The following is a 25558-nucleotide window of genomic DNA, read 5'->3' as shown; positions in this document are numbered from 1 at the left end:
CAGTCGTGGGCAAGTGAAGCAAAATATCACAATATAACAAAGGTGAGAATTATCTCATACATTACAGAAAACTAGTGCTAATTAATCAAACTCTTTATATATACCTCCACTTGAACCATGAGGCATCGCTGACGTCGTAATTTTGCAATATATCCGTATACATCAACTCGTCCTTCAGCCTCTAATCCCTCCAGCATTGCATCAATCCCAATATAGGTTCCAGTGCGACCTACACCAGCACTGTCATCATTGTAAAAAAAGAAGAAAATGCAACTAGCATCATTCAAGCTGCTGCTGTTAAGATTGACAGATTATGGGAAACCTGCTGAGATTTGCCCTTAAATCAGTTCAACCGAACTCACAGAGATTTTGATGTTTGATAAATTTATTCCTCTGGTTACACATTTATAACATCCCTTTTATTGTTTAAATTGTTAAGTAAGTTTAAGCAAATGCATTGCTTAAACCATTTAGTAAAAATTATGTGTTCTTATCAGTATATCAGGTTTTATCAGTATCATCTATTCTAACTGCATGGGTAAAGGAAGATCAATTGGACACAAGCTTATTGAGCAAAACTTATTTTACCTGCAATGGACTACTATTGGGCCACTAAAGAAGTTGCTTAAAGTATTGACTCGGCGCCGCAGCTTGAGTAGAAGATGGGGGTCATCGGGTACCCCATGATCTGGCCAGCTTGTAAATTGAATGTGGGTCACATCTCTTCCTGCTGATTTGTCTCTTCTCTGGAAAAAAAGTCAGTTTAATGTGAGTTATATATCAAAACGTCCATGTAGCAATCATTGATTAGTATGACATAGGCCAGAGGCGAACAAGATTATGAAATGCCGTCAACATATATTCATCCCAATGACTTTTGTTAAGAGTTCTTCAGCATAATCCAGTATATATAACCCTAACCCTATCCAGGCAAAATTTACGTAGTAGATATGTAGGTGTGGGATAACGAAAATGGGATATGAATCAATAAACTATTGTCAAACTATTTATTAAGTCTGCACTACTATTAATCTTCTCATCATTCCCATCACCCATCTCCTTCCACTTATGACTGTATGAGTGTAACTTTGTTACTTTTATCCTTACAATTTATATTTATTGATTGTTTCCTGATTGCTTATTTGTAGCCTATGACTATCATTAAGTGTTGTACCTTATGATTCTTGATGAACGTATCTCTTTTTTTAGTGTACATTGAGAACATATGCACTAAGACAATATCCTGTGTGTGTCCAATCACACTTGGCCAATAAAAAAATCTACTCTATTCTATTCTAAACCACTGGTCCACATCTCATGATTCTAGGCATTACGTGATACAATTATTGAGCAAACACAATTTTTTTAGTTTCTTACTTACATGGTTGATATGCAGCTTCTGAATTATGTAATCTGGACACACTTTGCGTTCATTTATGTTTACTATAATGTCCCCATAAGATGCAGTCTCCTCCTCCATTGATGGCCAATACTTGGCACATTTGATCTATGGGAATACAAAGATGCTCAACTATTTTGGCAGGATGGAACAGACTGCTTTATTGCTAAACTAATGAGTTGCATAGATTTTCAGTTTGTCTTTGTTATTGAGTATATCACCCTAATGACACCTTTACACAATGATCTAGAGCAAAATATATTTAGATTAAAAAAAGCCATGGTGGCACAGTGGTTAGAATGCAGTATGTGGGCTAATTATGCCTACTGCCAGCAATTCAGTTCTCACTGGCTCAAGGTTGACTCAGCCTTCCATCCTTCCAAGGTTGGTAAAATGAGGACCCAGATTGTTAGGGGAAAATCAGTGGTGGGTTTCTACCGGTTCACCCCGGTTCGGACAAACTAGTAGTGGCAGCGGCCGGAGGCTCCACCCACCTGCCCAGACATCATCATGGATGCTCTGCGCATGCACAAAAGTACCACGAGTGAACAAAGCAACCGCATGCACGCGCGCACTCCCAATTCCAAACCAGTAGCGAAGATAAGTGGAACCCACTACTGGGCAATATGCTGACTCTGTAAACTGCTTAGAGTGGGCTGTAAAGCACTGTGAAGCAGTATCTAAGTCTAACTGCGATTGCTATTGCTAGTTGGGTGTATGCTGCATGTCAAGCTTGGCCAAAGCCAGGTGAAGATACTAAAATAGTTGTTCACTTTTATGCCTTCTAGCTAGCATGAATAAAAAACAAGTCACACCAGAAAAAAAAAATTGCAGCAGTTCGAAACTAGTTTAACGTTCAAATCAAATTAAATCTTTTTTTTAATGGCCCTATACCAGTTTAGATTTACTGTTAGCATTGGTAAGAACTATTTTCTACTCTTGCATCTCCTATTCCAGTTTTGTAACCACCTTTTCACTGAAACAGATTAAGTGGCTTAAGTATTATACTTAATAAAACAAAAGGCAAACAGCAAACCCTCAACACCCTTATGTATCATTTCAAGTAGCTTATAGAAAAGAAGTTTCCTACTAAATTAATCAGCTAAGCAAATTGTGTCACTTTTCAAGTAGCCATTGACACACTGGGATAATGGATGGTCTAAAAATATGGGATTTTTTTTTCCAAGTAAAGGAACTAATAAATAACACAATGGGTATTTTTCCGCTCACCTTGCTGCCTTCCTCACAGCGAGTCACCATGACAACAATGGTTGCTTTTTGTTCCCAGATCATTCTCCAGAAATCATCTATTGTCTCTTCCTTGGGACCTGCCAAAAATATTACTTTGATCACGTGAAGCATTTCAAGGTGATAATTAGGGATGGGCTAATTTGTCAACTGAAATGCCACCGAATTTTCCTTTCCCCAGCCCTAAATGGATTGCATCTCTTAGCTTCTTGGTTTTTCCACAGCATGAATATTTGCAAAAGCGTTCTTTTTCTATGGCTAGCAGAACATTACTTTCTCCAAGTCGAACTAGCACAGGAGAAAAGTGCATGCAAATATTCATATAGTCATGCATTTTTGTATATTTTAATAATAATCATTTATTAAAGCTGTTTGACCCCTGACGCTGGGTGACATTTTTCCTAATATACGCTTGTTTTAGAAGGAATGTTCATTATAGCCACACACATGTATTTAGTTTTATTTACAGGACTCATAGGTCACTCCGATCAGTTGGTATTTGTCTCTGATATATGTATAGGGAATTAATTGTTTACTTTTTATCTGAAACATGAATAATATTTGGCAGAATCTGCTGCAAAGTTCTTTCAGGACCTTTTTTAAGTAGATTGTACTGAAATGGTTGGGATAGCTTTTTATGTGCCTTCTAGACATAGGTCCCCAAAATCTAGGCAATGAAGTATTTCCTGATTGTGTACTACACTCTGGAAGGTGGCTAAATAAAATTTGTTGACTCTGAGCCTTTGAACTAATTTTGTATCAATTAACAGATAAGATTGGAGAATAACTGCACAATTTCATATGGTCTAATTTTAGTTTGCTGTTTAGAAATTTCATAGCAACCTTTGAATTAATGTGAAAAGAAATGAAATTGCTGTTCTTAACCAGCACATTATATCACATTAAGACTTTTAAACTGTATTATAATTTTAAAATTCTAAAGGTTTGGTATTTTTAGTTTTCCCCTTTCCTTTTTGCTTTATTTGTAACTTTTTAAAAATTCTTCTCTATTTGTTTTATATTGTTTTCATTCAATTCCATTTATTTTAATCAAGCATAATTTCTAATTAAAGAACAGAAATTAAGAGGTTGTAATGGCGTTTATTATCAAGAGTTACCTAGAGACCGACATCTCTGTAAAACCCAATGTAAATATTGACAGATTTTGTATAACAAAAATTATATGCAACAACAGAATGTATTTTTTAAAAAAACATTTCTATGGGTTTTTTTAATTGCTTAGGTTTTCCCTTTTATATATTATTTTTACATACTACACACACACACACACACACACACACACACACACACACACAAATACACACATTTATTTCAGTTGGAATATGGAGTAAGTATATATCTTCTTCTTGTGCCATATCCGTCATCGGACCTTGGCAATCATGTTGGTGATCCTATTTTTATCAACAGCTGCACGAAAAAGTGTTGTTGAGTTTTGTCCAAACTAGTCCCTTAGATTTTGAAACCATGATGTTCTTCTGCCTGGACCTTGTTTGCCTTAGATAGATAGATAGATAGATAGATAGATAGATAGATAGATAGATAGATAGATAGATAGATAGATAGATAGATAGATAGATAGATAGGTAGATATTCCATACTCCAAGTGAAAAAAGTAAACTAAAATAAAATGTGAGGGTTCTTTGCTGCTTTCTGAGCTGAACTAAGTTCAGACAACAACAAGAAATCCTAATTTCAATCCTGAAATAATATCCTTTATTGATAAAATAAAATATTTACTGTTAATTGCTACTAAATTGAATATCTTTTAATTTAAAAAAAAAAATCAGAAAGTGGTTTTAAAAAAATGCTTTTAACTATTTTAATTGTTTTCTGGGTTTTGTAAACTACCAAGGGCCTGTTGGAATGGGTGGCTTTAACAAACAAATAAATAACTCAATCCTTAGAGATGGTTAACAAGAACCAATTAAACCTGACTTTCTTTTCAAAGTAACAGCTAGTTAGACACATATTTGATCATCTTTGTACAATCCATGGAAATGAAATAAATTAATCCCTAGTGATGATCATCATAACCAGCTAAAGGTAAATCTATGGAACTTAAAAAAATTATTATTTTGCACATTGTTATGAACGTAAGGAACACATTGCTCTTTAGGACAGAAAGAATAATGGACGAGCAAGTTGTGATGTAGAATAGGAAGGAAACTTCTACCCAAATTTATTTTGTGGTATGGAACAGCACCACCATTTTGCTTGGCGGTCTACTCAGAGAAAATAGAGGCAGCAATGATTGTATTAATTCATTTCTACGTGCTAATCAAAGTCAGAAAGATAATACAAACCTTGTGCAGCAATGTATTTTTTCAATTCTTTAAAACCCTGTGATAGAAAGTCATATATTATTATCCTGCATGTACGGGCTCAGAAAAAAAAAATATTTGCACAATCTGAAGAGTTAGAAGATGATGAATAGCGTCTGACTATGAGTTTGTACATTTTAAATGAAAGTCACTCACGTCGATATAGCTTGCATTTATGTAGTCGTATCCCTGCTCCCCTGGGCTTGAGTTCAGCTCCACACGATTGTAATCATCTTTTCATATGGAAACAAAAAAATCAAGACCAAGAATGTCAATCAATCAATATTGTTAGTTTGGTATAATTTTTGAAAGCGGGCAGGGGAACAAAGAAGTTGAAAAGTTCATGTTTGCATGATGCGCTTACAGGGGAGGATATCGATGTAACGGTTCTTGTTCTGGTTATAAGGCTTGCGTGCTTCTTTTATGGGGTATTTACTGAAGACTCTGGGAATGCTCTGCAAAAGACAATATGCATCTGAGTCAAAAACTTTAGGTAAAAAACATTATAAACTCAGACAAAGAGGATGAGTTACTGAATCCTTGTTTGTTTTTTTTGTTTTTTGCTGGCTATGCTGAATCCAGTTTTCTATTTGCATTTGTTTAGCAAAAGATCCAAATCAATCAGCAGGATATATTTCTAAAATAAACCTATGTAGAAATAAAAATATTTCAGGCCTATTAAATAGACAATGTAATCTGAATGGAAACATAAAGATGCTTATCTTCATTTTCCATATTACGTACTTCAGATTATTATGATGAGGTTGCTATAGCCCTATTCAGACATATCTAATCTCCCTGGTATTGAAAGGGAGGCTTTTTTTATGACCCTGCAATCCCTTGCTTTGGGGTGGGGTCAGGGTGACTGATTGGAACTGAGTGTTTATTGGCCGGATGCCCTTTCTGATGCCTATGCGGAGTTTGCAGCAGACAATTACTCATTGCACCCAGAGAGAGAAATATCTGTTGCTACCTAAGATCGAACCCACAGTCTCCTGTTTGTGAGGCAAAGCTCCACCTCTAGGCCACCATGCTACTCCCTGATATTGAAAGGGAATAAAAGAATTAATGTGTGAGACCCTTAAGGTGGGAACTATCTAGTAAAAAAAGCTAATCACCAAGACCATACAAAGATTTTTGATTGGGATACTAACCTGAAATTCATCCAGAAAAAGCCTTCCTTCATCTGCTATTTTTCTCTTATAAGCTTCCCACAATAACTCTGCAGGAATTGGGTCTATGTTCTTCATCTGTCTTTCATCATCTTTAAAAGAGTTAGAAATATGTCCAGATAAGCATATGTGCATCGCTTCTGATATGTGCAATGAAACTGTAATTCAATACATGCTTGAGCACACGTGTCAAAATTATTGAATGGCTTTGCTGCCTGAATCCAGTGAGCTAAGCTTTAAAATTTACCACCAAATTATTCAATCCAAGGGCATTTAATTCACTTACGGTATATGCATTTAAACTTTCACAGTAACAGTAGAGAAGCGAATAAAACAGCACGTAAAATTAATATGATCATACAACTGTAATTCATAACAACAATTTTTCCATCTTTCCTTTTGGAACCTTACATTTGCCAAGGTTGAGAACACTGAGATGAAGGAAGCATACATTTTTTCTGTACTTATTCCTTTTTTTTTTCAGGAAAAAAAAAGTTACGCGTGGATATTACTTTTAGATACTTTTTTTAACATTCTTCAATGATGCTAATTGCATTTTTTTTTTTTAAAAAAAATCCCTATGTAGCCACAAGGGCTTTGAAATTTGTTTTGATCAAGGATCAGGAAAGAATTAGTCTTTTCCCACATATTGTATAGTTCTTGTGATGCTAATCAGGCCACATTCTGTTTACAATCCAGCCTGAATTAGAGCAAGATGACTTTTATGTCTTATTGAAATTGGTCCTCATTTGCAAAGGAAAAAAAAAAGTCTTTTAGAGTACCTAGTTTAGCACATGTGTATTTTGTATTAAAAATTATTGAAAAGGCTCTAAAGAAATATGAAATTATGCAGAAATGAAGTTTACATTCACTGCTTCAAATGACATCATAATGAAGCTAAAACTTCATTTGTGAATAAAACAGAGAGAATAAGCTAAATAAGATAAAGAGTGGGCCCTGATTTTTACAGTTATTTTCACAATAATAATGAGGGTGTGCTAATTCCATTGATATATAGGCCATGTATCCATTGATGTAAAAAGGGATGATGAAAGAGACAACATTGTGCTTAGAATTTGTTTGTTGTGTCTGCGCCCCCCGAGCCAGGCCTCCTGCCAGAAAGTGACTTGGAAAGTGTTATGTATCTTTAAATATTTTGGCGGGAAACAAGCACGTTGCTGATTGGTTGAAGCCGCCGGTTAAACAGTATATAAAGGGTTGTTTTTCCCCAGCTTGGTTGCTGGGTTCACCATATATTAAAGAGCTGTTGTCACTACCTTGGTCTCCAGCCTCGTTACTTCCCGAACTTAACACTGGCGACGAAGGTGGGATATCGAGGCTAAGGAGCACCAGAACCGAGCTGAAGCACGGAAGAACCGAACCCAGCAAACACAGGGCAGAAAAGCGGAGATGGCCAGTTACACTCCGCCCGCACCGTTTGACCCAGCTAGAGAGAAATGGGGAACGTACATGACCCGTTTCGAAAGCTTTCTAGAAGCCAACGAACTGCAAGGAGTTCCAGACAACCGCAAAAGGGCATACTTCTTGAGCCACTGCGGTCCCGAGGTCATCGACATCGCGGAAGCCCTGGCAGAGCCAACGCCGATACAATCGGTATCGTGGCAAACTCTGCAAACCCTGCTAAAAAACCATTTTGCGCCAACGCCGTCCAAATACGTGCGGCGTTTTGAATTTGGAGAGCGCCGACAGCTAGAGGGCGAATCCATCGGCGACTACATGGCCACCCTGCGGAAAGCCTCCAAAGACTGTGGGTACCGAGACCTGGACGAGGTGCTGCTGGAGCAACTCATTAGGGGGGTCCGAGACATGCGATTGCGGAGGCGGCTGCTATCGAAAAGCAATCTGACGCTGGCAAACGCCCTGGACGAAGCCAGAGCGCATGAAATGTCCACCCAAGCGGCGGAGACACTGCAAAAGCCTCTCACACCAAAGGCGAGCACAAAGTCAACCCCGGTGCACCAAGAAGAGATCCAGACCGAATCCGACGGAGAGGATGAGGAAGGGGTCTGCCGAACCGAGAAACGCGGCAAAGAGGACCGGGACGAATGCGGAAGTTGCGGAGGTCAACACCAGCGCCAACGCTGCAAGTTTAAGGACGCAACATGTCGGCGGTGCGAGAAGAAAGGGCACCTAGCTCAAGTCTGTCGAGCTCCCCAACCTTCCCGCCGAAAATTCAAATCGGCCAATCAGAGCGCGGGATCGGCAAGGCGACCCGCGATTGGCTCAAACAAAAAAGGCACGGATTCGAACCAAACGACTGTGGTCATAGGCCGCGCCTCAACCCGAGTGGAGAAGAAGATCTTCACCAAACCCAAAATAGAAGGAGTACGGTGCCGACTCGAAGTGGACACCGGGTCAGCAATCACCATCATGTCCTGGGACACTTTGGCGAAGTCACTGCCATCAGTCGCGAAGCGCCACCTGCAAACACAACGGCTACGAGTCCACGACTACCAAGGGAATCGAATCCCTGTTCGAGGGACCACCTCTGTCCGAGTCGAGTATGGACCACACAAGAAGACCCTGCCCATCACGATCGTCGAAGGGACCCTGCCTAGTTTGTTGGGACTAGACTGGTTTCGTGCACTGGGCATGGGCGTGACTGGCATCTACAGAAGTGACTGTAACCTGAAAGACATACTCATGAATGAGTTCGAAGATGTCTTCAAGGACTACCTGGGCAAGTACAAGGGGACCCCTATTTCCTTCAACTTAGACCCCCAGGTAGCCCCCATTAGGTTAAAGGCAAGGAGAGTCCCTTTGCCCTCAAACCTAAAATTGACAAGGAGCTAGATAAGCTCATAAATCAGGGATTTTGGTGCCAGTCGATCACGCAAAGTGGGAGGCAATCGTCACCCCAGTAAAACCAGATGGGTCAATTAGAATCTGCGCTGACTACAAGGCGCTAAACAAAGCCTTACAGAAAAGCGCTTACCGGTTCCGTGGTGCAACACTTGCTGCACTCTTTGGGGCAAGGGCAAGTCTTTGCAAAGTTAGACTTGGCCCAAGCCTACCAGCAACTGCCCGTGAGCGCCAACACAGCCGAAGCCCAAACGATTGTAACTCACAGGGTGCATTCAAGTGTACCCGATTACAATTTGGGGTGAGTGTGGCACCGGGCTGTTCAAAACTTAATGGAACGACTTCTGCAAGGGCTCCCAGGGTAGTTCCTACTTGATGATGTATTGATATCAGCCGAAAACGAGAGGAATTGGGGAGCGTTGAGAAAGGTTCTGGGCATTTTCCGGTCAGCGGACTAAAGGTTAAAGTGAACAAATGCCAGATAGGGGTAGAATCCGTCGATTTCTTGGGTTACCGAATAGACAAGAAAGGAATTCACCCACTGAGAGCAAGGTCAAGGCAATCAGAAAGGCTCCAGCGCCCAAAAACAAAACAGAGCTACAGGCATTCCTGGGGCTAGTGAATTTTACGCGGTTTTAAAAACAAAGCAACGTTGCTGAACCGCTGCATAAGCTTCTAGGAAAAATACTGTTTGGTCTTGGGAAAGTCGGAAAGTAGGGCTTTCAAGCAGTAAAAACCTGCTCTCGGCGATAGCCTGCTCATCCAGTATCATAGCTCATTGCCTTAGTGCTGGTTTGCGATGCCTCCCTTACGGGGTGGGGGCTGTGCTCAGCCACAGACTTCAAATGGCACAGAAGCCCCTATAGCCTTCTACTCCAGAGCGATGTCCTCCCAGAGAGGAACTATAGCCAGTTAGATAAGGAAGCTAGCAATTGTGTCAGGGTAAAAATTTCACGAATATGTTTTTGGGGTGAGACTTTGAAATTGTGACTGACCACAGACCGCTGTTAGGAATACTGGCTGGCGATCACCAACGCCTGTGGCACTTTCGCCACGATTGACCCGATGGACTATTTTCTTAGCCGCTTATTCCTACAAGCTGCAGCATCGACCGGGAAAAGAAGTGGGGCATGCGGACGCGTTAAGCAGATGCCCACTGCCAGGGGCGATCGAAGACCCCACTCCGGGGACGCCCATCCTGCTGATTGACTCTTTGGACTCTGGCCCAGTCACATCTAAGGAAGTGGCTCGGGCATCATACCGGGACATTATGCTAAGGACTGTACTCGGTTGGGTACAAAGAGGGTGGCCCGCTGCGCCGGGCGAACAGTTTACAGAATTTGTAAAAAAACGTGAGGAGCTCTCGGCTCAAGGGGGGTGCCTGCTATGGGGTGATCGAGTGGTAATCCCGGAGAAATTGAGGGGAAGGGTATTGGACCTCCTCCACGAGGGTCACCCAGGGATCGTAAGGATGAAGGGGCTAGCAAGAAGCTATGTGTGGTGGCCACTCATGGACTCAGAGATTGCTGAGAGGGTAGGAAAATGCCAGGCTTGCCAAGAGTCCAGACCTCTACCCCCAACGGCCCCAGTCAGGGAATGGGAAAAACCCCAAGGGCCCTGGTCAAGAATCCACATTGATTTTGCTGGCCCTTTCCACGGCCAAACCTTCCTAGTGGTTGTCGATGCTTTCTCTAAATGGTTGGAGATCATACTCATGAAATCCACAACAGCCGAGGCAGTAATCGCAGCCCTGCGCCACCTATTCACAACCCACGGGTTGCCTGACACGCTGGTATCCGACAACGCCCGCAATTCACGGCAGCCCAGTTTGAGAATACTTGGCAGAGGAGGGCATCCGACATGCCCTCTCTGCGCCTTTCCACCCTGCGTCGAATGGCCTTGCAGGCGTTCCGTCCGGGCGCTAAGGAGGCATTGTCCAGGCTCAAGCCAGGTGACCGGCAAACAAAGATAGATTTCTTTCTGGCCGTTCAGCACAGAACCCCAAGCACTGCTACAGGCAGAAGCCCAGCCGAATTATTGATGGGACGGAAACTCCGGTGCCCACTTGACGTTTGAATCCCCATTACACACCAGAGGGTTACAAGGGGAACTAGAAAAACGAGAGAAATGGGCATAGGCGACAGTGTGGGCCCGCAACTATGGGGGCGGCCCAAGTTGGCTAGCAGGCAAATCATAAAAGCAACGGTCCAAAATCATACTTGGTTGAGTTAAAGACAACCGAGTATGGGCGCCACATAGATCAGATAAGAAGCGAATAAGCTGAACAACCCGAGCTAAATGAGACAGATCATGACCACTCATTATTTGAACCCACAGCTGACCATAACCCGGGGGAGGCGCAAGACTTAGCTGAGGTCCCGGAGGTCCAGCGACGCCATCAGGTTCGATGGAAACAGCAGGAAAATTCAAAAAGTAATCCAGGGCGGATGGCCAAGAAAAAGTCTGCAAGTAATCCAGGGCCCGATGGCCTAGAGGAAGAGCTGGGAGGAGAAAACAGCCCTCCGACCAGCTCAAAACACCACCAGGACTGAACCGCAGGTCCGAAAGAATTAGGAGACGCCCAGGTTATTTGCGTGACTACGTCGAAAAATAACATGTAAATAATATGTAAATAGTGGTAAAGTGTTTTCTGGGAGGGGAGGAGTGTTATGTATCTTTAAATATTTTGGCGGGAAACAAGCACGTTGCTGATTGGTTGAAGCCGCCGGTTAAACAGTATATAAAGGGTTGTTTTTCCCCAGCTTGGTTGCTGGGTTCACCATATATTAAAGAGCTGTTGTCACTACCTTGGTCTCCAGCCTCGTTACTTCCCGAACTTAACAGAAAGTGAGGGGGAAGGGCCGTCAGGACTTACCTCGGGAGCACCGGCTTCCCTGGCTCAGCTCCAGGAGCCAGAGGCAGGCCAGGTGGAAGAGATAACGAGGCCTCCATCCCCTGACTCTTTTCTCCCCCAGGCCACGCCTTCAGACCCAGCTGACGGCAATCAGGCCTGGCTGGACCCTAGGTTTCGTAGGCAGGAGAGGCGGGAACAAGAGAAGCAGGGGTGGGGCAGGCCTAAGAAGTGCTGAATCATGGAGCCACACCCCACAAGATATAAAGGCAGCGAGAACTGCTGTGCCTCTTCGTAGCAGGCAAATCAACTGATTAACTAAGAGCTGAAGTTTGTTCCTGGGTGACTCATCTGGCATACGCTCGCTATTCTGCTGCCAGAGCTGATAGTGCCGGCTAATTAAGCCATTACTCGGACAGAGGCGAAGGAGGACAGAACATTGTTGCACTTTGGTTCAGAAGCAGGGTAGGAAAACTCATCAGGGTAGGGCAGGGGTAGGGCAGGGTAGGGCAGGGGTGTCAAACTTGTGGCCACCCCCACCCCATTTAACGAAGGGGGGGAGTCACAATACGTCACGCGATGGCACCATGATTGACACCCCTAGGGAGATAATTCCATATGGCAATGGGCTTTATGAACATCTGGGAAAACTTTTTTTAGTACCATTTCAAAAATCCCGTACTTTCTAGAATTATTTAAATATTTACCTCTGGTTACAAGCCTTACTCCTTCTTCTTCATCTCTACAAAAAACATCAAAGAGAAAAGACTGAATGGTGAGAACAAAATATTACTATTTTTCAATAGTTGTTAATGAGCATGCTGATGTGGTCAGAATGTAAGCACATTAAGCCTTCTTTCTAATTCTGCTACGCCAACTTTGAAAAAAAGCAGGTTCCCCTCCTGCTCACACAAGACCCAGAACAGCAGAGTGTGCTCCCCTGATGCATATTAACAATTATTTCAAATGCCACATTTTTTTTTAGATAAGTATGAGAACTACCTCACCCCTGACATACAACCAAGCATATTCCTGTTCTACATTAAGGTAAAGGTTCCATTCGCACATATGTGCTAGTTGTTTCTGACTCTAGCGGGAGCTGTTCATCTCCGTTTCAAAGCTGAAGAGCCAGCACTATCCAAAGATGTCTCCTTAGTTGTTTTTTTTTAATTTGCATTTATATCCCGCCCTTCTCCGAAGACTCAGGGCGGCTTACACTATGTCAAGCAATAGTCTTCATCCATTTGTATATTATATACAAAGTCAACTTATTGCCCCCAACAATCTGGGTCCTCATTTTACCTACCTTATAAAGGATGGAAGGCTGAGTCAACCTTGGGCCTGGTGGGACTTGAACCTGCAGTAATTGCAAGCAGCTGCTGTTAATAACAGACTGCATTAGTCTGTTGAGCCACCAGAGGCCCTAGTCATGTGGCCAGCATGACTAAACACCAAAGGCGCACGGAATGCTGTTATCTTCCCACCAAAGGTGGTCCCTATTTTTCTACTTGCATTTTTTACATGCTTTCGAACTGCTAGGTTGGCAGAAGCTGGAAAAAGTAACAGAAACTCACCCTGCTACATGGCACAAGGGAATCAAACTGCTGAACTGCAGACCTTTCGATTGACAAGCTCAGCATCTTAGCCACTGAGCCACTGATTAATTACCATTAATTAATTACCATGTCATTAATTGATTTCCCCTAGAGACCACTTGAAACTGGTTTCACTCTACTTGAAGATCATAAGACAGGCATAGCTTCAATGCATGGCTCATATACTTTTACCAGGGTTTGAACCTAAAAAAATCTCCATATGATTATTGCGTTAAGGCAGGGCACTTAATTTAAGAGCTATCTGGACACTTGGTGTCAAGAATTGGAGGAGGGTCTATGTATTCCACGTACATAATAAATACACAAACATCTGGCTGCTTATTGGGAAAAAGTAGGGAAAAAAGGACAGAAAAATAAAAGGTCATCTTCTAGAAGAAAACTTGCTGACTGAAATGGAACTATTCGATCAGCATCCTTCCAAATGTTCAATCTAAGTATAGGTTCATAATGGTCATTGACCAATTTTTTAAAAACAAATCTAAAATTATCAAATTCTAAAGAAAATAAAAACCAAAGGAAAAGGTAAATAAATGAAAGAAGTACATAAAAGATACTTATGATACTAAAAAGAAATTGCAAATAATGTTAAAGAGAAATAAGTTCTAAAAAGAAAATATTACTTAAGTATTAAGTAAATTAAGAAGGCCAAAATATTAATACAGGTAGTCCTCAACTTGAAACATTTGTTTAGTGACCGTTGGAAGTTCCAACAGCGCTGAAAAAATGAGTCGTGACTAGTGCTTACACTCACAACTGTTGTATCATCCTCATGGTCATGTGACCAAATGGTCATGGTCATATGACCAAAAATTAAGCACTTGGCACTTGTGTCATGGGATCATGGGATCACAATTTGAGATCTTCCTAGTTAGTTTCCAATAAACAAAGTCAATGGGGGAAGCTGGATTTATTTAATGACTGTGTGACTTATTTAACAGCTGTAGCGTTTCATTTCTGTGATGATTCAGTTAACAACCGTAGCAAAAATGTCATAAAATTGGGTGCAACTCATTTAGCAACCACCTTGTTTTGCAATGTAAATGTCAGCTTTGGAAGCCATACTAGGCCAGAAGCTTCCATGCTGTCATTTTCTCATGTGTGGGAAAGTAGGAGGGGGATTTAGCAGAGGGGTTGTCTTTAGTCATAATAGCATTCTTCCTGTCGGTCAAGGTCAGGCTGATCCTGCATCTGGAGAAGGAGAGGATGGAGTGCTGTCTCGAGATGGGACGGTTGGTGATTGGAGCATGTGATCGACTGTGGAGTCAGGGAATGGTTTTGCGGAGGGCGGGGGGTTGATTTACTGAGGGAAAACCCAGACCTCTCAAATTCAGGTTTTCCCAGATGTGCCAGTTTACCTATTCTAGTAAATAGAACTTTGAAAGATGCTTGCTTCGGAGTTTTAACTTGGAGTTGGGGAAGGGGTGTTTCCTGGAATGCTGACATTAAATTCTGGTCCCAATTGTGATCGTAAGTTGAGGACTATCTGTGTAAAACCATGCCCCTCAGAAAATCAGAATGACAATGAACTTCTATAAAATCAAAAAAATAAAAATCAACTGAGGGAAGGGGGATATGGAAATATAAGTAGTTAAAATCTGGAAGGCTTTGATCTCTGCTTTGAATGCAACTAACTGTAATTGTGATAATAATAAAGAATTCTGTCTATAATTTTGTGCAAAATTTTCTATGATTTTCTACAACGCAATGACAATGGTAATTATACAGTTCATTTGCAACAAACAAGCTGCCTAAGTGGTCAGTGCCAGACATTTGTAATGGGTGCAGTTTTCCTATTGTTGTCATACACACTTAGGAGAGGAGAAGAATGCATTTCACAAAATTACCTTGAGTTCTTTTTGTTAAGAATGTATATTTTATACAGGACAAGAAGTAAAGCCAAAACTGTTACAATAATCAGGAATGCCAAGAATCCAATGACAGCTTTAGTATCATCTGTAGAATGAAATGAAATAACGAAATGAAATGAAATGAAACAAAGGGTTAAGGAAATGTCAACATTTTGTTATTATCTTGTGTTTGCAGTGTGCAAATTAAACTTAATTAAATTAATTTGCATACTGCAAATTAAATTAATCAGTATATTAAAAGGTCAGATTAGTAGGTCAGCTCCTGAAGATGAAACTGAAATACTTTGGCCACCTAATGAGAAGGAAGGACTCACTGGAGAAGAGCCTAATGCTGGGAAAGATTGAGGGCAAAAGAAGAAGGGGACGACAGAGAACAAGGTGGCTGGATGGAGTCATTGAAACAGTAGGCGTGAGCTTAAATGGACTCCAGAGGATGGTAGAGGACAGGAATGCCTGAAGGAACATTGTCCATGGAGTCGCGATGGGTCGGACACGACTTCGCAACTAACAACAACAAATATTAAAAGGAATTTTTTAAATGTTAACATACATTTGGTAGCAATTGTATTCAGTATTGGCTCTGAAGAATAACGTCCATTGAAAACAGATATCTGATAAGAAAAAGAAATAATTAATGTAGAGATACGAAATGCACAAAAAATTGAACTGTTGTATAAATTTTCCAAAACCTTCTATGAAAGGTATACCATATGAAATATACCACCTTTATTAAGAATATAAACATCTTAATGAGCTGTAAGAATCAGCTCAAAAATACAAAATAGAAGTAAGAAAATATATATTTCACCCCTCATTTATGAGGAAGATGAAAACTTTGATACTATAAAAAAAATGCTACGTAGAAGCTACCCAAGTGTTCAATGCCAGATACAATGTTAATTTTAAGGAAATGGCTGCAGATGCTTGGCTGTTAATTAATTAATTTATTCAATTAGCAATTTGACTGTACTTGATTTAGTTTTGTTTAAAAATGGTTGCAGGGTGCCCCTGACCAAATAAGGATGTAGTTACTACATCTGACCGAAGGGATAAAAGATACACAAGATTTCCACAATTTTGGCCACTACTGTAGATCCAAGTACTGCCAAGTTTTGTCTTATAATTCTGGAGCAATCCACTCCAGTAATACCAGAACAGTGTGTCCTGAATTTAATCACCAGATTAACCAAACACAAACAGCGATTTCGGTTTGTGTGCATGTCAGCCTTTACCCAACCCAGTAGCTTGGTGAAGGACTGATTCAGACCATCAACTTAATTCATTATTTTCTCAAAAATTTGAGTTCACTGATTGATGAATAAGTAGATAGATATACTGCATTTCAGGGGGAAAAAGTGAAATATCTCAGTCTCAAGTTTAGAACAATGCAACTTACTTGAAAAGTGTATGTTTTCAAAAAAGAAAGGTTGTCCACTTTGAATTTGCAAGTGCTGCTGTTCTTTTCATCACTGCCATCCCATTTTAATGTATAGACTTTTTGGGGTCCATTTAATTCATCTGGTCCCTCACAAGAAACATCTACAATATTGTTTCCCTCCCCGGCTATCTTTAAGTCAAGGTTTCTCAAATGACTTGGTTCTGTTGAAAATTAAAATGGTTTTCATTAAAAGAAAATAAGCAGTGTTAAGAGTATAGGAGTCAGAATGCTTCAACAATTTCAAGTAGTTCTTGTTTAATGACTGCAATCAGCAGTTAAGCAAACTGATCACTAAGTAAAGACGTGACTAAGAGACAGTGGTGGACATTGTAAAATTCACTGGTTGCTGCTGTTTCACTCAGATAAAATTCTTTTATACAGTCTCCTGTGTTTGACCCATTCCCCCCCTTTTTTTGCTCCTTTGCAGGGCAGAGAGATTGCTTAAACAAGCTACAGATAGTCCTCGACTTACGATGGCTCTGAAAAATGTCTGTTTTTCATAGTTACGACCTTTGCAGCATCCCCATGATCATGGGATCAAAATTCAGATGCTTGGCAACTAATTCATATTTATGACCATTGCCGTGTCCCAGGGTCACGTGATTTCCCTTTGCAACCTTCTAACAAGCAAAGTCAATGGGGAAGCCAGATTCGTTTAACAACTGTGTTACTAACTTATCAACTACAGTGATTCACTTAGTGACTGTGGTAAGAGAGGTTGTAAAATGGGGCAAAACTCACTGAACAAATATCTCACTTAGCAACAGAAATTTTGGGCTCAGCTGAGCTCGTAATTCGAGGACTACCTGTATGTCTTTCTGTGTTGTTTTTCTCTGCAGTGCAGCAGTTCTATAAAAAGTACTAACCACAATGACAAGCTCAGCTGTGACCTTAATTAGTTGATTAGAACTCTGGGTCACTGGCTGCTGCTGTCTGAAACTGACCAGACCATAATCAGTTTTGCACTGGATATTTTTGTTGTCCTAAATGTGTGCATTGGTTGGGAAATGGTTTTTAATACTGTTTATTACTGTCACATTTACAAAAGGTCACTATCTAAGGCAATTGCTAAACTAGGACTATGTATATAAAATATATTGTCCTGGTGCTACCTGTATTAATTATAGATACTAAATATTTTCACTATTTCACCAGGATTATTTTCACTATTTCACTGGGATTCATCGTCAAGAAAATAAAACCAACTTTCTCAATAATTTCTTCTCCTCTTCACTCCACAAAAACACATATTTTTTTTCCTAGCCATGAGATTTATATACTCAGATATTGATATTCTTTGTGGCACAGAATTGCTTTCTTCCTTTTAAAATCTATTTCTACAAACTATGATGATGATGAATATAATCCACAAAAACCACCAAAACTGCATTAGCAATCAATTAGCATTAATTATAAGCTTCTCATTGGTTGATCCTTTAGCTGGAACATTTTTTTAAGAATTTAGGAAAATCACCAAAATAATTTTTCAAAATAAAATCCTGGTTTTCGCCGTTCTCAATTTAATCGTCATTTTGCTTTGTACAGATGGGGTGTGCTCCAAAAGTCAAAATGGTAGCTAAAGTATTGGGTTGGTTTTTTTTAAATTTTTTATTGATAGCCAAAGCCTGACTTATTCAATATTGTTGACAAAGGAATCGATGCAATGACAGATAATAATAATGAGTCACCTTGTAAGATTCCTCTCTTGATATTAACCTCTCCCAATTTATCACTATTGATCTGCAACCGTGTCTTCCATTGTGCCATTGATCGTTTCACAAAGTTTCTGATGTTTTTACTGAGCCCTGCTTTTTCTAGGCACTTAATTATCTACTCCTATGGCAGGGAGTTGAGTACCTTCTTGTAATCAACCCAAGTTTCATTCAACTTTGTCTTCCCTTTCTTGCAATTTTCCAAAACCCGTCAATTAGGAACGGATTTTTTGTTCATTTGCTGCTTGGGCAGTTTCCTTTCTGTTCAGGTGGAAAGAACATGTTTTCAACTAAGCGCTCTTGGACTTCATCAGCTACAACCAGTCAGCAATTTGAAAGTTGTTGGTAAGCAAATAATTGGTCTGTAGCTGCCTGGTGATGCCCCTTTTGTTGGACTTTTCATTACCAGGTAGAATTTGTATTTTCCAATTCTCAATTTTACCTTCTGGCAGTATGAGTTGGGGTAGGCCAATCAGATGTTTCACCTCCAAACCATGCAGTTTATTTTTATCTGGGGCTGAACAATTCTTGAACTTTCTTGCTCTTTTCTCCACCATTTTTGATGTAATTACAAGTTCTTTCATTTCGGCTTCCTTTTTAATCCAAGCTGCATTCTTGTTGCATTTTTTTTAATTGACACATAGCTGTTCCCAGAACTGTACCAGCGGTGGGTTGCTACTGGTTCACCTCAGGTCAAGCAAACCTGTAGTGGCGGGGGCAAGAGGCTCCGCCCACCCAACTGCACATGCGCCCATGAACAAACTGGTAGCAATGGGTTTTGAAACCTGCCCCTGAATTGTACCATTTCTTAGTCAGGTGTTGACTGGTTAAGTGCAGCTTCTAGATTACTAGAAATGTTTTTGATTTGACTGAAATTGGAGATTTTGTCTATAGTGTACAGTTTGAGATTGATATCTCTGATCTTCTTTATATATAACAATATAGCTGTTATTGCTGCTTTATTATTTCCAATGCTTCCTTAATTTTCCTTGTTTCTAGTTGATATTTCTTGATGTGGTATTCCTTGTGCTTCTTGTTCTTCAGCTTTTCTTTCATCTGTTCTAGCTTGCTGGCATCTGATCTTAGCTTGCTGATCTTATTTTCTAATTTGGTGATTTTTGGCTCCCCCGCACCTTCTTTGTTAATTTTGCATCCTAGGTATTCAATTATAAGTGAAGCCATGCTGTACATTAGTTGATTTGTTTCTTGTAGTAAACTAGTGTTTATATTTGATATTACAGTATCGGTATCTTTTAATACTTGGGCTAGTTGTTTCTTTGGAACAAGCCTCAATGCAGACAGTCTTATTCTGTTGTTTTTGCACTGTTCAAGATGCTGAGTTATTCTTTGTTCCAATTCTTCTTTTTTAGTTAGAAGGTATTGTTCTTCCTGAGGAGAAGGCAAGGAAGTACCTGGTTTGGGAATAAGAATGATTCAATAGCAATGCTGGCTTCTTCTACTGCTGACATCTTCTGGTTTGCCTTTACAATTTGAGGTACTTCTGGCAAGGGTTTCAACTTATTTGCTCTGACTAGACCTTTGCAATTCTTCCAATTCTGCTTCTATGGATTCTTTATTTCATGCTATAAATTGAAGTTGAACTACTAGTCTCTGTTCTCTTATTTCTGATTCTAGGTGTTGTTGTTTCTAGATGCACCTTTTTAAATATTCTCTTCTTGTTACATTTGATTTGTAAATAAAGCATTGGATTGCACTGGGTCAGACAGCAATGATGAGCATATGCCTAATATGGAAAACCAAGGACATCAGCCTGGCAATCATTCTGATGCTGGAGAAGGCTCCTGCATATTCTTTGGACAGCAAAGGTGACTAACAAGCAATACTGGAGTACATAATACCAGACATGTCATTAGAAGGCAAAATCATGAAACTGTGTGTCATTTACTTTGGCCATGTCATGCAGGGGAGTTTACTGGAGAAAACAATATGCTGGGAAGAGTTAATGATAAAAGAAAACCAGGCAGTCAAAGAACATGGTGACTGGACATCATCAAAGCTGATAACAGTCAGATTATAGAAAAACTGAAGGAAGTAGTGCAAGGCTGGAAGATGTGGAGAGATCTGGCCTATAGAATCACTGAGAGTCAGACACAATTGAATGAAAAATATCTTCTTCTTCTTCTTCTTCTTCCTCCTGCTCTTCTTCTGCTTCTCCTTCTCCTCCTCCTCCTCCTCCTCCTCCTCCTCCTCCTCCTCCTCCTCCTCCTCCTCCTCCTCCTCCTCCTCCTCCTCCTCCTCCTCCTCCTCCTCTTTATTTTCAATCTTTATATATTTGCAAAAGGTAAACTCCTTTGGGGATGCAATGGGTCACTCAGTTAAAGATGCAGAGCTTGTCAGGTGGAAAGCTAACAGCCCAGGTTTGAGACCCAAGTACTGCTCAATGGGATGAGTTCCCATTAGTTGCCCCAGCTTCTCCTCACGTAGCAGTTTGAAAGCATGAAAATGCAAATAGATAAATAGGTACGACTTTGGCAGAAAGATAATAATGTTTCATGAACCTTGTCATATAGTCATGCTGGCCATGTGACCACAGAAATGTTTTCGGACAATAATGGTTTCCTTAGCTAAGAAACAGAATGAGCACTGCCCTTACAGTCAGGCACGACTTGAGTGGGAAAACCTTTACCTTTAAACACCTTTTCTTCTAGTAGTCCTGCAGTTACTGGCCTTGGTTGTTCAGCCAACAGTTCTGAGTTCTGTGCCCCGTTTGTACACTTGTGAAGTACACATGATGGCACTTTTTATATATAACCATCCAGAGTCACTGGGAATCAAATAGCATTTGTCTCCCACAGTAAATAAAAAATATTTATTGTGGTTATAACTTTACCCCATAATTATATTTTCACAACTAAATAAAATATTCACAATTAAATATTCAAAACTTACTTGTTGACAGAGTCATAATATGACGAGTACAGGGATACCCCTCAAGTGATAAGTTATTTTTTTTCTCTACAATGGTGTATGCCGATACCATCACTGTATAATTTGTGTAAGGTTTTAAACCAGTCCATATATGTTGCATTCTATTATTTTCTGTCATAACACTTTGATGTTCTGGAAATGTTAAAAGCATAAATATATTCAAATATAAATAAAGTTGATGCAGAGACACAAAGTCAGAAATAATTATTGATTACTGATTTTCATAAAAGGAAACCAATCTCCCATTAAGATTGCCAAAATATAGATGGATGAATGAAAATTGGAGGTCCAAAATTTGGAGATCCAGCCAATCTGAATCCGATCGAACACTAGTAAGGTCTCATATTCAGACCTACCTAGTGGCGATAAGAGCGGCAAAACATGATTATTTTTCCGCTCTTATTGCATCGGCAGATAACTGCCCAGCCACCCTGTTTAGGGTGACCCGCTTTCTTCTTGCACAGGGAGCTCGGGAGGACCCCTTGCAGGGCTGTGCTGAGGATTTTGGACGACATCTGTCCGATAAAATCGCTTGGATCCGGGACGGTCTGGATGCTGATTGGGTAGATTCGGGTGGGATGACAGAGGTAGTTCTTGAGAATGTTACCTGGGGAGAGTTTGATGCTGTGACTCCTGAGGACATGGACAGGATACTGAGAAGGCTGAATGCGACCACATGTTTATTGGACCCGTGTCTCTCCTGGTTGGTACTGGCCACACAGGAGGTTACACAAGGCTGGCTGCTGGGAATTATCAACGCTTCTTTAATGGAGGGTGTCTTTCCTACCGCCTTGAAAGAGGCGGTGGTGAGGCCCCTCCTTAAGAAGCCCTCCTTGGACCCCGCTATTTTGGCAAACTACCGTCCTGTCTCCAACCTTTGCTTTGTGGCATATCAGCTTCCACGGTACCTGGATGAAACTGTCTATCTAGACCCGTTCCAGTCTGGCTTCAGGCCTGGGTACAGAGATGACTTTGGTCGCGTTGGTTGATGATCTCTGGAGGTCTCGGGACAGGGGCTGTTCCTCTGTCCTGGTCCCATTAGATCTCTCAGCAGCTTTTGATACCATTGACCATGGTATCCTGCTGCGGCAGCTGGAGGGCTTGGGAGTGGGGGGCATCTATCTCTCTGACCGATCGCAGATGGTGTTGGCAGGGGGGCAGAGATCGGCCTCAAGGCACCTCATATGTGGGGTGCCACAGGGGTCAGTTCTCTTGCCTCTCCTGTTCAACATCTATATGAAGCCACTGGGTGAGATTATCCATGGTTTTGGGGTGGAATACCATCTGTACGCTGATGACACTCAGCTGTACATTTCCACCCCTTACCACCCCAATGAAGCCGTCGAAGTGATGTCCCAGTGTCAGGAGGCCGTGCGGGTCTGGATGGGGAAGAACAGGTTTCAACTCAACCCGTCCAAGACAGAGTGGCTGTGGATGCCGGCATCCCAGTACAGCCAGTTTATTCCATCGCTGACTGTTGGGGGCGAATCATTGGCCCCCAAGGGGAGGGTTCGCAACTTAGGCATTCTCAAGGACAATCGGCTGTCTTTAGAAGAACATATGACGGCCATCGCCAGGGGAGCTTTTTATCAGGTACGCCTGATACGCCAGTTCCGTCCCTTCCTTGACCGGGATTCCCTACACATGGTCACTCATGCCCTTGTCACTTCCCTCCTGGACTACTGCAATGCTCTCTACATGGGGCTCCCCTTGAAGAGCACCAGGAGGCTCAAGCTAGTCCAGAATGCGGCTGCACGGGTAATAGAGGGAGCACCATGATGCTCCCATGTAACACCTCTCCTGCGCAGCCTGCACTGGCTGCCGGTGGTCTTCCAGGTGCAATTCAAGGTGTTGGTTATCACCTTTAAAGCGCTCCATGGCACAGGACCGGGTTACTTACGGGACTGCCTACTGCCACCAATAGCCTCCCATCGGCCTGTGCACTCCCATAGGGAGGGCCTCCTCAGGGTGCCGTCAGTCAAACAATGCCAACTGGCGGCCCCCAGGGAGAGGGCCTTCTCTGTGGGGGCTCCTGCCCTTTGGAATGAGTTGCCTCCTAGTTGCGTCAACTCCCCGATCTCCGGTCTTTTAAACGCGAGCTCAAGACCTTTTTATTCCACCGTGCGGGGCTAGCCTAACGAAATTTTAATGGGGGTTTTTATGATGGTTTTATGTTAGTTTTAATCTTATTTGGCCAAATTTTAGAATTAGTTTTTTAATATGTTTTTAATTTTTGTTTATGTCTATGTTGTTTTTATTTTGGAGGTAAACCGTCCTGAGTCCTTCGGGAGAAGGGTGGTATAAAAATTGAATAAATAAATAAATAAATAAATTTGATTTCTTGTTTTTTTCTGAATCCAGCAACTTTCATTTGTCAAACTGAGATCTATTTTTTAAAGTTTAAGATTACTATGTATTTTTATGTATATTTTTTCCAAATATATCCATTTCATTACATGGTTATTGCAATTTTCTTGACCAATGCATTTATGAACAATGTTTTTACAAATATATACATTTTTCTCTAATATATTTTTTAAATTAGAAATCTTTAAAATGGTGCTGATTGAATAGTAACTAACTTTAAGTTCTATATTAATATGAATTAGATCTAGGAGTAAATATACTTTCCAATGCAAACTAAACAAATTCTTACCTTATTCTAGAATAATATTTTGCTTCAATTAATTTACCCTTAATTGATTTTTACCTCAGAATATTTATTGTAATTTACAAGGTTTTCCCCCCACTACATTGTTCACTTCAAATGTGTGTAAACATTGAGGCAATTATTATTAATGTTAATGCTGGAATTTGAAAGATGGAGAATCCCATTCCAATAAATTCTAGCTCTATCTATCATCTGTCTCTTCTATCTACTTGGGGAAATTAGTCTCCTAAGAAACACAGTGGCTCATGAAGCTATCGAAGTGTTGTCCCGGTGTCTGGAAGCTGTACAGGTCTGGATGGGGAGAAACAGGCTCAAGCTCAATCCCTCCAAGACAGAGTGGCTGTGGATGCCGGCATCCCGGTACAGTCAGCTGCAGCCGCGGCTGACTGTTGGTGGCGAGTCATTGGCCCCGATGGAGAGGGTGCGCAACTTGGGCGTTCTCCTGGATGAACGGCTGTCCTTTGAAGATCATTTGGCCGCCGTCTACAGGAGAGCTTTTTACCAGGTCCACCTGGTTCGCCAGTTGCGCCCCTTTCTAGACCGGGAGGCCCTATGCACGGTCACTCACACTCTCGTGACGTCTCGTCTGGATTACTGCAATGCTCTCTACATGGGGCTCCCCTTGAGGTGCACCCGGAGGCTCCAGTTAGTTCAGAATGCGGCTGTGCGGGTGATAGAGGGAGCCCCTCGTGGCTCCCATGTGACACCTCTCCTGCGCAGACTGCACTGGCTACCTGTGGTCTTCCGGGTGTGCTTCAAGGTCTTGGTGACTATCTTCAAAGCGCTCCATGGCATAGGGCCGGGTTACTTACGGGACCGTCTGCTGCTACCGAAAACCTCCCACCGACCTGTGCGCTCTCACAGAGAGGGACTCCTCAGGGTGCCGTCGGCCAGACAGTGCCGGCTGGCGACACCCAGGGGAAGGGCCTTCTCTGTGGGGGCTCCCACCCTTTGGAACGAGCTTCCCCCAGGACTTCGCCAACTTCCTGACCTCCGAACCTTTCGCCGCGAGCTTAAGACACATCTATTTATTTGCGCAGGACTGGACTAGATTTTAAATTCAAATTGGTTTTAATGGGGATTTTATTATTTTATTACTATTTTAATTATTCGGCCAGTTATAATAAGTTTTTTAATGGATGTTTTAATTGTATTTATATGTATGTTTTTATTTGGTTGTGAACCGCCCTGAGTCCCTAAGGAGATAGGGCGGTATAAAAATATGAATAAATAAATAAATAAATAAATAAATAAATAAATAAATAAATAAATAAATAAATAAATAAATGAAGTTAGAACTCTGGGCTGATGATTGGCTGGCTCATGTTTGATACCCATAGCTGCAGCGGATGGGGTGTGCTCCCATCACGCACTCTACCTCTTGCCGACCAAGCAGTTTGCCGACCAAACAGTTTGAAAGTGGCAACCATGACTAGATTAATGGGTACTACTTCAGTGAGCAACTTCAT

At 41.3% G+C, this 25558-nt stretch overlaps 1 protein-coding gene across 5 annotated transcripts in view; it reads right to left on the bottom strand.

Annotated features, from left to right (window-relative positions):
* The window catches only part of PTPRC (protein tyrosine phosphatase receptor type C), a 106575-nt gene that overhangs the window by 17028 nt on the left and 63989 nt on the right, over positions 1-25558 (bottom strand). For all 5 annotated transcript variants that reach the window (XR_009154493.1, XM_058177650.1, XM_058177648.1 and 2 more), the window contains 13 exons: positions 21380-21550; positions 16716-16918; positions 15870-15930; positions 15296-15404; positions 12543-12577; positions 6144-6253; positions 5354-5444; positions 5146-5222; positions 4972-5008; positions 2630-2727; positions 1382-1507; positions 589-746; positions 105-240 (listed from right to left, as the gene is read on the bottom strand). Coding sequence is in view for 4 of the 5 variants with exons in the window: in XM_058177650.1 (XP_058033633.1) it covers positions 105-240; positions 589-746; positions 1382-1507; positions 2630-2727; positions 4972-5008; positions 5146-5222; positions 5354-5444; positions 6144-6253; positions 12543-12577; positions 15296-15404; positions 15870-15930; positions 16716-16918; positions 21380-21550 (1412 nt within the window). In the remaining variant the exon portion in view is untranslated. The remainder of the gene's footprint in view (positions 1-104; positions 241-588; positions 747-1381; positions 1508-2629; positions 2728-4971; positions 5009-5145; positions 5223-5353; positions 5445-6143; positions 6254-12542; positions 12578-15295; positions 15405-15869; positions 15931-16715; positions 16919-21379; positions 21551-25558) is intronic.

This window comes from Ahaetulla prasina, chromosome 3, assembly GCF_028640845.1.
Source record: "Ahaetulla prasina isolate Xishuangbanna chromosome 3, ASM2864084v1, whole genome shotgun sequence".
Classification (NCBI taxonomy): domain Eukaryota; kingdom Metazoa; phylum Chordata; class Lepidosauria; order Squamata; family Colubridae; genus Ahaetulla; species Ahaetulla prasina.
This window is presented reverse-complemented; position numbering and strand designations above follow the sequence as displayed.